Below are 14,485 nucleotides of genomic sequence, written 5' to 3' on the forward strand. Positions count from 1 at the left end.
CAACGAAACCCTAGAATCCAAAGCTTTGATACCAAATGTTATGAAACTAGCTCAAGAAAAGATAGAAAAGATAGATCAATGCCTTAGAATTCAACCTCTTCGAAGGGGCAACCTCTTTTACATTACATAAATGAACAATTCTTCAATGATTCAAATGACAAAACCTCCTTTCTATATATAGGAGTCTAAGGAGTCACAATATAATCCAGCCGACCTAACAATAATAATATAAAGCCACAAAAATAACAATAGAGGGATTCTATGGGGCACAGAAATAACAATATGGGGGTAATAGGGGCACAACAATATAAATAAGGGGTATAACTACAATAGTAATGGGGTAATCACTAGTATTATAGGGACCCAACACATATAAAGGGAATATCCTTTGTATCGATCTGAATATGATCACCACAAGGATGTTTGCGAGCTCCCTTTTCTGGAACATGTGCAACTGTTCCTTCTAGCATTTTAAGTAATGCCTGCTGAACAGCTTTAACATTGAAATCAACAACCATGATTAATTTATACAAAATAGACTGCACAAGTAGTAAATCTGAAGTTGCCTTCACTGGAGGAAAGCGTGATCTTGGAACATTGACACCAATTGCACGATCAAAAACTTATAGCAACACCTGCAGCCGTTTCAAGCTGAAGCACCTTTACCGCATTTACTTCCTTCAGATTTGGAATTATCTTCTTCTGGGGGTTTTTCTATCTTTCTGTTCTTCAAGACATTTTGCAAATTAGAAACAAAGGAAGGTGGCAAGAGCCCATTCTTCCCAGAAGTCATACTGCCAGATTGATCACAAATCGAAACCAGAATCAGAAGTTTCGGTCTTAATAGAGAATTTTCAGATTTGGTTTTGGATGGAAATCTCGATTTGAATAGTACAGGCAAGAATCAAATTTGAAGGCTACAGAACACGCGTCAAGACCGACATGTAAGACCTTGCACATGCTATCCCCATAAACTTCTTGCAGAAAATATGACAGTTGGGGTGAGATTTGCTATGGATCAGCACGAATTCCTGATTTCGTAGCGCAGTTAGTGCAAAATCGGTGTTTTGCGCTATGAAATCACCTCGACCAAGGTTTCTGCACTATGGACTTTGAAATAGGATTGACATATGGAGCTTAGGTGCAGTGTGAGACCAGTGATGGACTAAACAGAGAATTGACCCCATTTAACATACTAACAAGACTCAAACAAGATGAAAAGACTAGGCCCAAAACTGACACCAACCCTTTGACAAATTTAAAAAATTGATGTTCAGAATTTAAACTATTTTTTCTTGAGTGATAACAGGTGGCATCTTCAGTCTTTGTAGAATAGAAACTACATGTAATTTTTCATATCTATATATATATATACCCACTTGTAAGTGAGAGAGATTTTACTCACAACTAAAAAAGAGTTTTTAAAAAACAATTGACTCATTAGGAGTGATCGGCTATAAGTAAGATTTGAGCTTAGTGGAGAGGATATCAATCTGTCTTTTGAAACCAAATTGAATATATATATATATATATTTCCAACTTTACAATGTTACAAAATTTCCATGTAACCATCTCTCTTCATGACCACATTTGAGTAATAGTAAAAAAATTCCACTTCTCTGTAGACTTGATTTTTTGGGTTTCTATACTCATTTCAATTCAAATTAAATCACAATATGTGGGTCAGAGTTTACGCACAACTCCCTTGCCATGCTCACATTGGGCCCATTTGAGGTATTACTTCAATAACACAAAGTTGTGACTCCTCCCTTTGAATGATTGATCCAAAGAACTCTTTTGAAAGTTGCTTTGGATAGAAAGGAAATAGGTCATTGGGTTATTTTTAAGGATCACTAATTGGGCACTTTCGAAATATTTGCCTAATGGAAGGAAATATGTCATTGAGCTATTTTAAAATATTTCCTGTAAGGATATTTGAAAGATCAACCCAATGTAAGGAATGCTACGGGAATTTTGAGGTATAAAATGGACCTCCTAAGGAAATTATAAAATAATAGTAAAATTAATAAAATAATATTAGATTACATCATCAAATATTAGAGAGAAAAAAGAAAAAAAATTGTTTTTCAACTCGTATTTTCGACTTATATCCCTAGGGGTTTACTCAAATTTTGAGGAGAAACACTCGTTGGATGCATAATTTGATTCCTCATTTAAGGAGTACCCATGTTCCATACTTTCGATAGACTCTGCTACACAAAAAATGAGAAATACGTTAAAAACATGATTGCAATCACGATTGTTCATGTATTTCTCATTTTTTGTGTAGCAAGGTCCATCAAAAGTATGGAACTTGGGTACTTCTTGGATGAGGAATTAAATTTTCCATCCAACGAGTACTCCCGCTCAAAATTTGAGAAAAACCTTAGGCAAATAAGTTGAAAATACGAGTTGAAAAAAATAGTTTTATTATTTTTTAATCCTTTTATTTTTTACTCCAAAATGGTGAATCATCCCTCATGGTTGACATCATTATATTAAATCCTATTGGTTGTTATAAAGTTTATTTTGGTTGTACATTTTTCTTAGGAGGTCCATTTTCGACCTCAAAATTCCCTTAATGAAAGGTCACTAGGTCATTTGAAAGATTGTCCATCAAACACTTTTGAAAGAGATGTGAAGAAAAGGACCATGAGGCCATTTTTGAAAAATCATCCATTGGGCATTTTCTAAAGGTCTACAAAATGCAACGAAATAAACCATCACACTATTTCAAAAGATCATGTATTAGGTGCTCTATAAATATCATCATGATGGAGGAAATGGACCACCAAGTCATTTTGAAAGATCCCTCGTTAGATGCTTTCAAAATCTTTCCTTGACACAAGGAAATAGGTCATTTGGTTGTTTTGAAATATTGCTCATTAAATGCTTTTGAAAACTTGGCCCTCTATATTGAGCCTCTTTGAAGATGTGATCATGCCATTTTGAAAGATGGAACAAGCCATCAAGCCTACTTTGAAAAATCATATCACCTGATTTCAATGTATCACTCAATTGGATTAAATAAGATAATAGGCTCCTAAAAAACAAAGGTCATTGGCCTTATTTGAAGTGAGTACTTTGAATTTCAATATAAAGAGGCTTATACTGCTTATTTGAAGAACACCTTCAACGGAAACAAAATGACCCCAAAGTTGGTGAAAAGGCTTTAGACAATATTCACAATTAAAAAGTTTGAAGGCATATTCAATGTAATGTGCTCCATATTGGAATTTGACATGTAACCATGCATATAAGCACAAATGATTTGAATTGGATATGGCCATAACCATAGAACTTCCAATGTGTACCTTATATCTAGAACAAATAAACTATAAGACAACTTCAAATATAAAAAACATGCAATGACTTCGTGGGGGACCTGACGGGCCTTCGAAGTCTTGGCTTGGGCATGTCATCCACTCTGTAGACGATCCCAAACTTATTCTATAACTTGACAGGCCTCCAATGTCTCCAATGTCTTCAACGTCTTGACTTGGGCATGTGCTCCACTCTATAGACGCTCCCATACAGTCTAGATCCTGACATGCCTCCAACATCTTCAATTGGGTTGGTGCTCCACTTTGAAAATTCTCCTAGAAATCTCCTAGATCCTGACATGCCTCCAAACACTTGAATTGGATGGGAACTCCACTTTGTAGATGTAATAGTCGAGGTGAAAATTCCATGTAATAAAAGTTAATAAAGGAAAAAATGCTAAACATGGTTGATGGGACACTTATTCCAAGTTGAATGTTGGGCAAGGCATCCTAGTGGATGTTAATTTGATTGTTTATGGCTAAGGAAATTGGCAAAGGCAATGGCTAAGGATTTGGAAAGGGAAAATGGCATTTTTGGCACATTTATTTATGAAAATAACGGAAATTAGGAGAAAATGGAGGTGAAAGGTCACATGTTGCATGTGAGGAGGAAATTGAAATAAAATAATGGAAAATGAATAAAATAAAGGCCTCATTCATAAAAAGGCTTATGAGAATCAGTTGGTAACTTTTTGTTAGTTGAGTTTTGGAGCTTTCTCATTATTCTCTCTCTCTCTCTCTCTCTCTCACTCTTGGACACTTAGAGTTTTCTTGGAGCAATTTTGGCATTGGAGCAAGAAAGGAAAAGAAGGCAAGAGGAAGCAAAGATTATGCAGGGAAAGGCAAGATCAAGCAACTACAACAGGCTTCATTACAGGTATCGACTTGCATGTGTATTTTTCTTGCTAGACTTGGCATGCATGACATTGCATGTGGTTCTTTTCTATCATGGCATGGATTTTGTCAGGTGTAACAGTGTTTTTCAGCCTAGCCTTGCCATTTCCGAATAGCCATGGTGTGATGGGGTTCTCATGTTTTGGTTGAGTTGGATTATTGGATGGATTCGAAGTTGAGTGGGGTGGATCTCTGAATGATAGAGCACATGGCCTAGTGGTCCTTGAACCAGACTGTGGATCACGGAAAATCCACTGGCCTAGTGACCCCTGAGCCAGATTGTGGGTTGCGATAAAGCCATGATTATGTTGCCTCGGTGGGTCTAGGAATCCTTTTTGGTGAATGGCAGGATATACGGTAAAGCCAAGAGATGGTTTTCTCTCTGTTGGGCCTAGTAATCCTGGGTTTGGGATATGTGGTAAAGCTTGGAGAGTGGGTCTCGGTTTAGGGCCTAGAAATCCGGGCTTGGATTGCGGTAAAGCTTGGGAGGCTAGGAGATAGGAAAATTCCTCACAGTGTAGGTGGATAAATTCGATGGCATCCATACTTGTTTGGCCTAGTGACCAAGTGGAGTTCATGGTAGAGCCTATTATGGTGTGTTCATTGTGCTGGCCTAGTGATACGAAATGCATTACAGTAAAGCCTGGTTTCTATTGATGAGGGTGAGGTTGGTTAGCCTCAGTATGACCTGGTTGGTTATTTTAGTTTGATTCCCATATTCATGCTTGGAATATGGTACGGGGGTGAATGGTTGAAGAGAAATTTGGCTCAACCATTCTATGGTCGGGTGGATCGTGGTAGTCCCATTTTCGGTTGGTTTATTGCATTCATTAATGAGAAATTCATTCCCTTGATTTTCATGTGTAAATGTACTGATGTATATGTGGACTCTATGGTTGATATGTTTATGATATTTTTGTCCCTATTATGTTGGATATATGTATGTTTTATGATAGTAGCTATGTATGGCTCTCAACATGCTTTTACTTGTAAATGAATGGATAATGTATCTAAGGCATAATAGATGATAATTCAACAAATGACATGAGGGAACAATGGTTCATAGCGATTCTCAGATAAGTATGAGATCTACACACTTAATTCTGTTGTTTACACTTGTAGGTTACATGTTGATGATATGTTTGGCGAAATTCTTGTCATAGCTTGTAGGGGTCTGGTTAAGGTCTTGTTCAAATTATTTCTTTGGCATCATTCTTTTCCTATACTTTTAATGATTTTAAGCTATCACTCCATTTTGGGTAGTGACCTGGGCTCTAGGCCTGAAAAAGTGGCTTAAATCCCATGTTTGCTGGCAGAGAACTAACAATTTTAGTCTCTAGTCGCTGGTAGGCAAGCCTGTGTGAGCGACTTTGGGTTTCTCAACACTCTTTTTCCCATAGCATGGGAGCGATTGAGGCCTAAGATGTCCATAACAGTAGTGGGACCTAGTGATAACTTGTCTAAGTGGATGACTTGTCTCCTGAGGATTCTAAAGCTGATGTTGGATGACTATGTGTGATGTTTTCATTGATTCCACTTCCTTAAGGTCACATAGGAGGTCAAATCCAATCATAGTAGCCTCTCATCTCATGTTTACTCCGATTGGCTAGTTACTTGGGTAAATGTGGGAGGAGGGTGTTACAGAGTGGTATCGGAGCATGGTTCACCCCTCGGACTGGATGAGCGGTGTGCATTGGTCATGTATGCATGCCAATTGCATGTATGTCTCTTACACTTACATTCCATGTGCTTGTTATATTTTCTTGATGATTGATTATGGTCAAAGTAAGGTTGTCATGGAGAATTTGATGATTTATTTTGTGGAATGCATCGTCATGAGTATATGAATGGTTACATATTGTTAGATGTCGCTTACATGTTGATTGTATGTCACCTACTTTTATCCTTGTATGTCAGGTGCATTCTTGAATGTTTTTATTACATGTGTTAGCCTTGTAGGTTGATTACAAGAATTGATCGCTTATGCTCCACTACATGGATTATGCATATGTGTAGTTGATTATGCATTACTTATGCATGTTGATGGTTGCATGTGGCAATGTGTACAATGGAGTAATGGTTGTTGTCATGCATGAGGTCATAACATGCATTGTTGATATGGTTTTGCATTGATGACCAGACCCTAGCTAGAATGATATTTATGTGTTAATGCACTTACTTGTTATACGGCTATATGATGTTATGATGATGTTATACATGTATCATGGTGATTTGTTGATCTAACATATGAGGTATCCTCCTTGAATTATGCTAAGGTGTGTTGATTTATTCTAATTTGTTTTATCTGACATATTATGCATTGTACGAAAAAGATCAAATGGCTAGCAAGGTGGTAGACTGCATAGAATCCCCTTATGCATCAGATGAGCGGCTTGGTGTGGAGGACACTTCTGATTTGGCTGATACACTGAGAAGCTTGAACGAAGAGATAAGGAGTTGTAAGGAAGATAATGACCAGAGCGTACAGGCACAAAGGAAACAAACATAGGTCAATGCTATACTTATTCAAAGTTTGTCAGACTTGCAGTGATAAGGGTTACTTTAGATCATCCATGGACATGAGGATAAAACTAATGGGGAATATGGCAGTAGTTCTCTTGGTAGACAAAGGTCAGATAGATTTGATACAGTGAGAGATGGAAGATTATTGGACACTCTGGATAAAAGGGGCAATGAGTACATGTACTATTCTAGTTCTGGTTTTGATAAACATCATGATCGTCATCACTATCATCCTTATAAGAGGAATGATAGGGGATACTTACCAGATGAATTTAAGAGAGAAAAACCACCTACTTTTGATGGATATGTGAAGAAGTCGGAAGATGCAAAGGCTTGGATAATTGGGATGAACAAATTCTTTGAGTTTCATGAGTACAAAGATAACATGAAGGCCAAAGAAGCGATCTTCAGCTGGAAAGGTAAAACAAACATCCGGTGGGAAGATGTTAAGCGGGTTAGAGACATCATGACAGAAGAATTGAGTTGGCGGGAGTTCAAGAGGCTTTTCGGGAAGAAGTACTTGTCAGAGAGGTACTACAAAAGTAAGGCAAAAGAATTCTATGAGCTAAAGATGAGATTAGTGGCATATGAAGAGTACAAGACCAAGTTTCTAGAGCTATTGAGGTATGTATCATATCTTACTAATGAGAAGGCTAAAGTTCAGTGATTTGTTAGTGGTTTTCCATTAGCATTTAGAGATCGGATTGAGTATGATGAGCCTCGGTCACTTGAGGAATTTATTAGGAAACTGAAGCATTGCTATGAACAGTCAAATCGTAAGAATGAATCTCAGCAAGGATGGAAGGGAAAAGACAAAGGCAAAGGTAAATGGTAGCCTAAGAGGACAAGGCCACCGCATGCAGATGAGAAAGAGAATGTGGCACCGAAAAATAAGTTTAATGCAACTAGACATGGACACGGGTCACAACAGCAAAAGCACAGAGGTGAGGGCACTGGTTGGTTGGAATATATGACATGTAGCAAGGAACAAATTAAGAGATATTGTCCACAAAATTAGGATGGTAGGCCTAAGATATACAGTGCATAGGAGGCGGAAACTGTTGGGGATGTTGGTCAGCGTATTCCACGTATCTATACCACAGTTGACAACATGTAGGAAGAAAAACACGCATCTATCATTGAGATGGATGGTAATATTTTTGATCAATTTATTTCTATTTTGAATGACCCTGGATCTAATTATAGCTATGTTAGTCCTGACTTAGTGCATAATTGTGGTTTGAGTAAGGACTTGCATGCAGAGTCTTGGTTAGTGCAGTTGGCTACAAGTACAAAGAAGCGAGTTCATCATTGGGTAAGAGCTTGTGCATTTTATTTGAATGGTATACCTACTGCAACACATCTAAATGTATTACCATTTGGATCATACAGTATTTTGTTGGGAATGGATTAGTTTTATCTTCATAGAACCAAGGTAGACTGTTATGACAAAGCCATTGAGTGTGTTGATGACAATAGGGAGCCAAGAGTCTTGCAACGCAAGAAGAAAGCCACATCAGTTAGGATGGTGACAACTATGCAAGTAAAGCGTAGTCGTAGGAAAGGGTGTAAGTTATTCGCAGTGCACTTTTCTAGTGATAAGGGTAAGGAAGTTGGGGATATGGATGTGTTGAGAAAGTACCCAGTTTTACAATAGTTTAAGGATGTATTTCCTGAGGACATTACAGAGTTGCCACTTCACAAGGAGGTATAAATTTCTATTGAGTTAGTGCCTGGGGTAGCTCTAGCATCAAAATAACCTTACAAGATGAGCACATCTGAGTTGGTTGAGTTGAAGTTGCAATTGAAGGAAATTTTGGACAAGGGATACATTAGGCCAAGTGTATCACCATGGGGCGCACCGGTATTGTTTATAAGGAAGAAAGACGGTACTATCAGATTATGCATTGACTGCAGGCAGTTAAACAAAGTGACTATCAAGAGCAGGTACCCTTTGTCCAGGATTGATGACTTGTTCGATCAGCTGAAGGAAGTAACAGTGTTCTCCAAGATCGACTTGAGATCGGGATAACGTCAGGTACACATAAAAGAGGATGACATTTACTAGACTACGTTCAGGACGCATTACAAGTCTGTTGTCATTCCATTTGTCTTAACTAATGCTCTAGCACATTTATGTGCTTGATTAATAGTGTGTTGCGTCCATATTTGGATAAGTTTTTTATTGTGTTCATTGATGATATACTGGTATATTCTAAAAATGAGGAAGAGAAGGCTGAGTATTTAGCAGCAGTGTTGAGGTTGTTGAGAGAGAATAAGTTGTATGCTAAGATTAGCAAGTGCAATTTCTTTCATACTTTGGTGCACTACTTCGGGAATGTTGTCTCCAAGGAAGGCTTTGCAGTAGATTTCGAGAAGATAAGGGCCATAATGGAGTGGGTAGCTCCTAAGAGTGTGGATGAGGTGAGATCTTTCATGGGTCTTGCAGGATATTATAGGAGGTTCATCAAGAAGTTTTCGTAGATTTCTTATCCTATCACATCACTGCAGAGGAAAGGCAAGAAGTTTGAATGGACAAAGGAGTGTGTGGCTAACTTTGAGCAGCTTAAGCAGTTATTGACACATGCATTAGTGCTATAGATTTCATATCCAGACAAAGAGTTTGTGGTATGCACAGATGCTTGCTAGAGAGGACTTGGTGGATTTTTTATGTAGGATGGACAAGTGATGTGTTATGAGTACCGAAAACTAAATGAGCATGAGTAGAACTACCCAACACATGATCTTGAGTTAGTAGCGATCATACATGCATTGAATATGTAGAGGCGCTATCTTCTTGGCAGGATGTTTGTACTTATGAGTGACAACATTGGGTTGAGGTATTTGTTTGACCAACCGAATCTAAACTCCAGGCAGGCTAGATGGTTAGCCGCGATCAGTGAGCTTGATTTCAAGATTAGGTACATCAAAGGTAAAGAGAACAGGGTGTCATATGCTCTCAGCAGGTGGGTACAGGTAAATCACTTAGCAGATATGAGCTCATATGGGACAAATCTATAGGATAGGATCTTGCAGGAAAGTCATCATGATGTTAGGTATACGGAGATTGTGCACGGGTTGCAATAGGGTATTGGTAGAGGTACAAGTGGTAGTACACATACATGTACATGTGCATTTATAGGTACAGGTGCATGTGTATAGGGTATGGATTATTGTCTTACAACGAATGCATTCGTTAGATTCAGAGACAGGATATATGTGTTAGATAACAGTGAGCTCAAGAAGGTGATCTTGAGAGAGTTTCATGTGGAACCTTATTCAGGTCACGCAGGTTATCAAAAGACATTGACTACAGCGAAAAAAATTCTATTATTGGATGAATCTGAAGAGAGATGTAGCAGATTTCATGGCTAGATGTTTTGATTATCAGGGAGTGAAAGCAGAATGTAAACATCAATATGGACTTCTACAACTGATTACAATTCCAGAGTGTAAATGGGAGGTCATTTCCATGGACTTCATTACAATTTTTCCGAAGATAGTGAGACAGCATGATTCCATCATGGTTATTATGGATAGGTTGACGAAGGTTGCACACTTCATTCCAGTGAAGTACATTCTCAGCTAGAGATGTAGCATAAGTATTCATCAGAGATGTGGTTAGATTGCACGGTGTTCCAAAGAGGATTGTGTCAGACAGGGATGAAAAGTTCACTTCCAAGTTTTGGAAGGAGTTATTTTTAGGTTTGGGCATAGAGTTTGCCTTCAATACAACTTATCATTTGCAGACAGATGGATAGACAGAGAGGGTCAACTGGATATTGGAGGACGTGTTGAGGATGTACGTGATGCACCAACAATGAAAGTGGGAGGAGTATCTTCCTTTGGTAGAGTTCGCATACAACAACAATTAATAGGGTTCATTGAGGATGAGTCCTTTTGAGGCATTGTATGGGTAGAGTTATAACACTCCTATCAGTTGGAGTGATCCGATTAGCAGGGTATTGATTGGACCAAATATGTTGGTAGACATGGAATGGGAAATGCAGGTGATCAAGAAGAATCTAAAGGCAACATAGGATAGGCAGAAGAGTTATGCAGATAGGAACAGGTTGTTCAAGGAGTTTCAACTCGGGGAATAAGTGTACTTGCGCATCAAACCAAAGAAGAGATCCTTGCAGATTGGATCATGTGCCAAGCTGACACCATAATTTTGTAGACCCTTCAGTATCATTGAGAGGATTGGGCCAGTAGCCTATAACCTTGCACTGCCTCCAATAGTGGAAGTCCATGATTTTTTCCATGTATCTTTGCTTAAGAAGTATGTTAAGGATGTTGATCATGTGATTGACCGGTCTGTATTGTAGATGGAACCGAATGGATAATTCCAGCCATAGCTTTAGTGTCTATTGAAAAAAAAGGTGTTCATGCTCAAGAACTGAGCAATCAAGCAAGTTAAAGTGCAATGGAAGCACTTTGGGCCCAATGAAGCTACATGGGAGATGGTGGATCAGATGTGGGCTATGTATCCTTCCTTGTTTGCTGGTTCAGGCAAAGCAGTTTTGGCTTAATGTTTTGGTGTGATTTTGGTATATGTTCTAGCATATGTTTTGATGATTTTTCTATATGCACATATGTATAAAGATGTAAATACTTCCATGAGCTAAGTTATAAAGCTCCAATTAGTGGTATGGGTGTCATGTTATTACGATGTCGTGTTATTATGTTGTCATGATGGTTTTATTTCAGCAGGGTGATCATTGTAAATATTGCATCGAGCTATGTTATAAGGTTCCATGGGTAGTATGTTTTCTTTTCAACAGTTTTGCTAAGGTCTTGGTGTGGTATAACACCGAGGATGGTGTTCCCCAAGGGGGAGGGTTCGTAACAACTTTGGTGAAATTCCATGTAATACAAGTTAATAAAGGAAAAAATAATAACCATGATAGATGGGACACTTATTCCAAGTTGAATGTTGGGCAAGACATCCTAGTGGGTTTTCATTTGATTGTTTATGGCTAAGGAAATTGGCAAAGGCAATGGCTAAGGCTTTGGAATGACAATATGGCATTTTTGGCACATTTATTTATGAAAATAATGGAAATTAGGAGAAAAGGGAGGTGAAAGGTCACAGGTTGCATCACTAGTACAAAATGGGAGATTAGTGACTACGCGACTAAAAAAGTTAGTCACCACAATTATTTCAAGTGAATTACTATTAAATTTGAGCAATTTTAAGTGACTGAACCAAAAATGACTAACTTAAATGACTAATTTAGTCTAGGGATAAGATATATGACTAGATATTAAGTGACTCAACTAAAAACGACTAACTTAAATGACTAATTTAGTCTAGGACTAAAATATATGACTAGATAATAAGCGACATAATTAAAAATTAAAAATGATTAATGTAAATGACTATTATAGTCCAAGAATAAAAATATGACGAACTAACAAGTGGTATAGACCAGTAGGTTTACATGGGGTTTAGTCCCTGCTTGGTCACAATTTTAAGCATCATGGGGAGGGGCAGAGGAGTGGAAGCCACTTTGGGGGAATTAAACTTCCCAACGGTGTCCAGGCTTGACTAAAGCCTTGCACAATCTTGGTGATAAGCATCCCATTCTGAGTGTACCGGTCTTCTTACAACCAATAAGTAGGCTGACCCCAGCCTAATCGTTACCTAGTTACCAAAAAAAATTAAAAAAATTGTTTGATTACTTAAAAAACTAGAATATCATCATGCTCAAAAGCATAAGATACATGGAGGTTTATCTATTCTCCTAGACCTTAATGTGCGAAGAAAGGATGAGAGGACAAGAAGGGCTTATCAACAACAAAATTAAAAATTAATCTGGTATCTGATGTAAATTTTGTTTTTGTTAACAAGTTACTAGAAATTTTATACATTACTAAATAATTTTGATCCATCTTAAGCTTAGATCCATCTTAACTCTAGATTTACTAAATATTTGGAAGGATCAAATCTCTTTTCACTCTAAATAAAATTTATACCTCAAGAAATTAGATCCTTCTTAGCACTTAGTAGATCTTGAGTTAAAAAAGATATAAACTACTATAGAAAAAAATATTCCCAATTTCAACTATTATAATATGTTTGACATCCAAACTCTTTACCTTTATGACATTATACCTTGTAATAAAAAAAAAAAATACTATATAATGAAGGTTTCCAATTACATTACATATATATTCATTCTGTTAATTAAACATTTTAAAATATTATTTTAAATGATTTTTTACAAAATAAAACTTTTTCATATTTAGGCACCATGTAGTTGAAATATGAAATTGAGTCAATGCATAGAGAAAGCATAAGCGTGCTAGCTCTAAAATGTTTATTAATCTTTGGAGCAAGGGGAAAATGAAGATGTAGTGAATTTAACGAGATGTGCCTAGGGTTTTTGCTTCTTTCTGTTGTTGTTTCAGGGTGTTTGGTGAAACTAATGAAAATGCTTTGACCGGATTCAGTGTTGGGGAAACTGCTGTTTTGGTTTTCTTGTGCTTGACATGATCTGTATTTGATCTGGTTTGAATAAATTTGGTACGGAAAATGGTCAAGGATAATTGATGAGCTATAGGTATAATTCGACAAAATTTTCAGGAGGAATGCATCGCATTTAAATCCAGTCCACACATTGAGAGAGGTGATGGCACAGTGGAGAAATGGCAGATTAGCTCTTGAACACACTTTGTTCGTAGTTAGGTCTTGTTCAGGTACTGTGAAGAATCAAACCATTTCTCCTTCATTTGTTTTCTTGCACTAAAAATTAATGATATAGGAAAAGGTTTCTATGTTCGAGACTCGGTGTCATGATCATCCTTGTAAATGAATTTACTGCAGCAGTTTTGTCGTCATTTGTTTTATAAATTGAAAATGGTAAAGAATTATTTGGATGTGAAGTAGGGGTATAGACTGACCTCATGGGTGCACTTCCTTTGTGAGGTGACAAAAGGGGGAAATGGAGGACATTGGAAAAGCACATGGCCAGAATAATATTTCTAGAGATCCTGACAGTTTAAAAGTCGAACTTGCAAGATCATAGTGAAAAGTCGTTCTTCCTCAAAGATGGAACAACCCAACATCACAACAAATAAAAAATACATTTGAATGTTTTTGCCTCAACAAGCAAACATTTCACTTATAATAATTTTTCTTTCCAAATATTGAATTCTATAGACCTACACTTTTTAAATTTCTTTGTCTAAACAGAGTTTTAGGTACTATACAAGTGCCATAAACCGTACATTGTTCAATTCTTTGCCTAGTCTAATCTCATAAAGGAGAGTGACTTGCACATTTATCCTAAGGATTTCACCTCCACATCCAATGTTATTTGGTTTTTTTCTTCAACGCAAAATGATTCTTTAAGGTTCAATAGTCTTGGTGGTCATCTCGTTCCTTTGTGGTCTTTGGCTTGAAGGAACCCAGAAGATTTGATAGTTCTCCTTTGTTATGATTTATAATATCTACTTCGAGTTGCATTTACAAGTTTATAATACAAGTTTAGTGTCACTTTCTAACCAATTATCATGAATTCCTGGGAACAGAGTTTGAATGGTTGGGGAGAGGAACAATAGTAATCATGAACACAAATGTTGGGAATGTCGCAATGGAAATTCTTCAGTCACTGATTATATGCAAGGGCACCACTTTAAACTCTAACATGGTAAGTAGAAACAACTTTTGTTTCAATCTTCTATCATCGTTCAATGTCTTCTTTGAATATTGAAAATAGATTGATTATAAAGACCAACTT

General features: G+C 37.2%; 1 protein-coding gene across 1 annotated transcript in view; it reads left to right on the top strand.

Moving 5' to 3' along the window:
* Nucleotides 1-14,395, top strand: part of LOC149214692 (disease resistance protein RUN1-like) — a 53,665-nt gene extending 39,270 nt beyond the window's left edge. Inside the window, exon 4 of the mRNA XM_089392375.1 lies at nt 14,277-14,395. Coding sequence (XP_089248501.1) covers nt 14,277-14,306 — 30 coding nt within the window. The 3' untranslated portion in view covers nt 14,307-14,395. The remainder of the gene's footprint in view (nt 1-14,276) is intronic.
* Nucleotides 14,396-14,485: the final 90 nt, after the last annotated feature.

Source organism: Pinus tabuliformis, chromosome 1_1, assembly GCF_031772625.1.
Source record: "Pinus tabuliformis cultivar Carrire ecotype Pingquan chromosome 1_1, CPIR1, whole genome shotgun sequence".
Lineage (NCBI taxonomy): Eukaryota > Viridiplantae > Streptophyta > Pinopsida > Pinales > Pinaceae > Pinus > Pinus tabuliformis.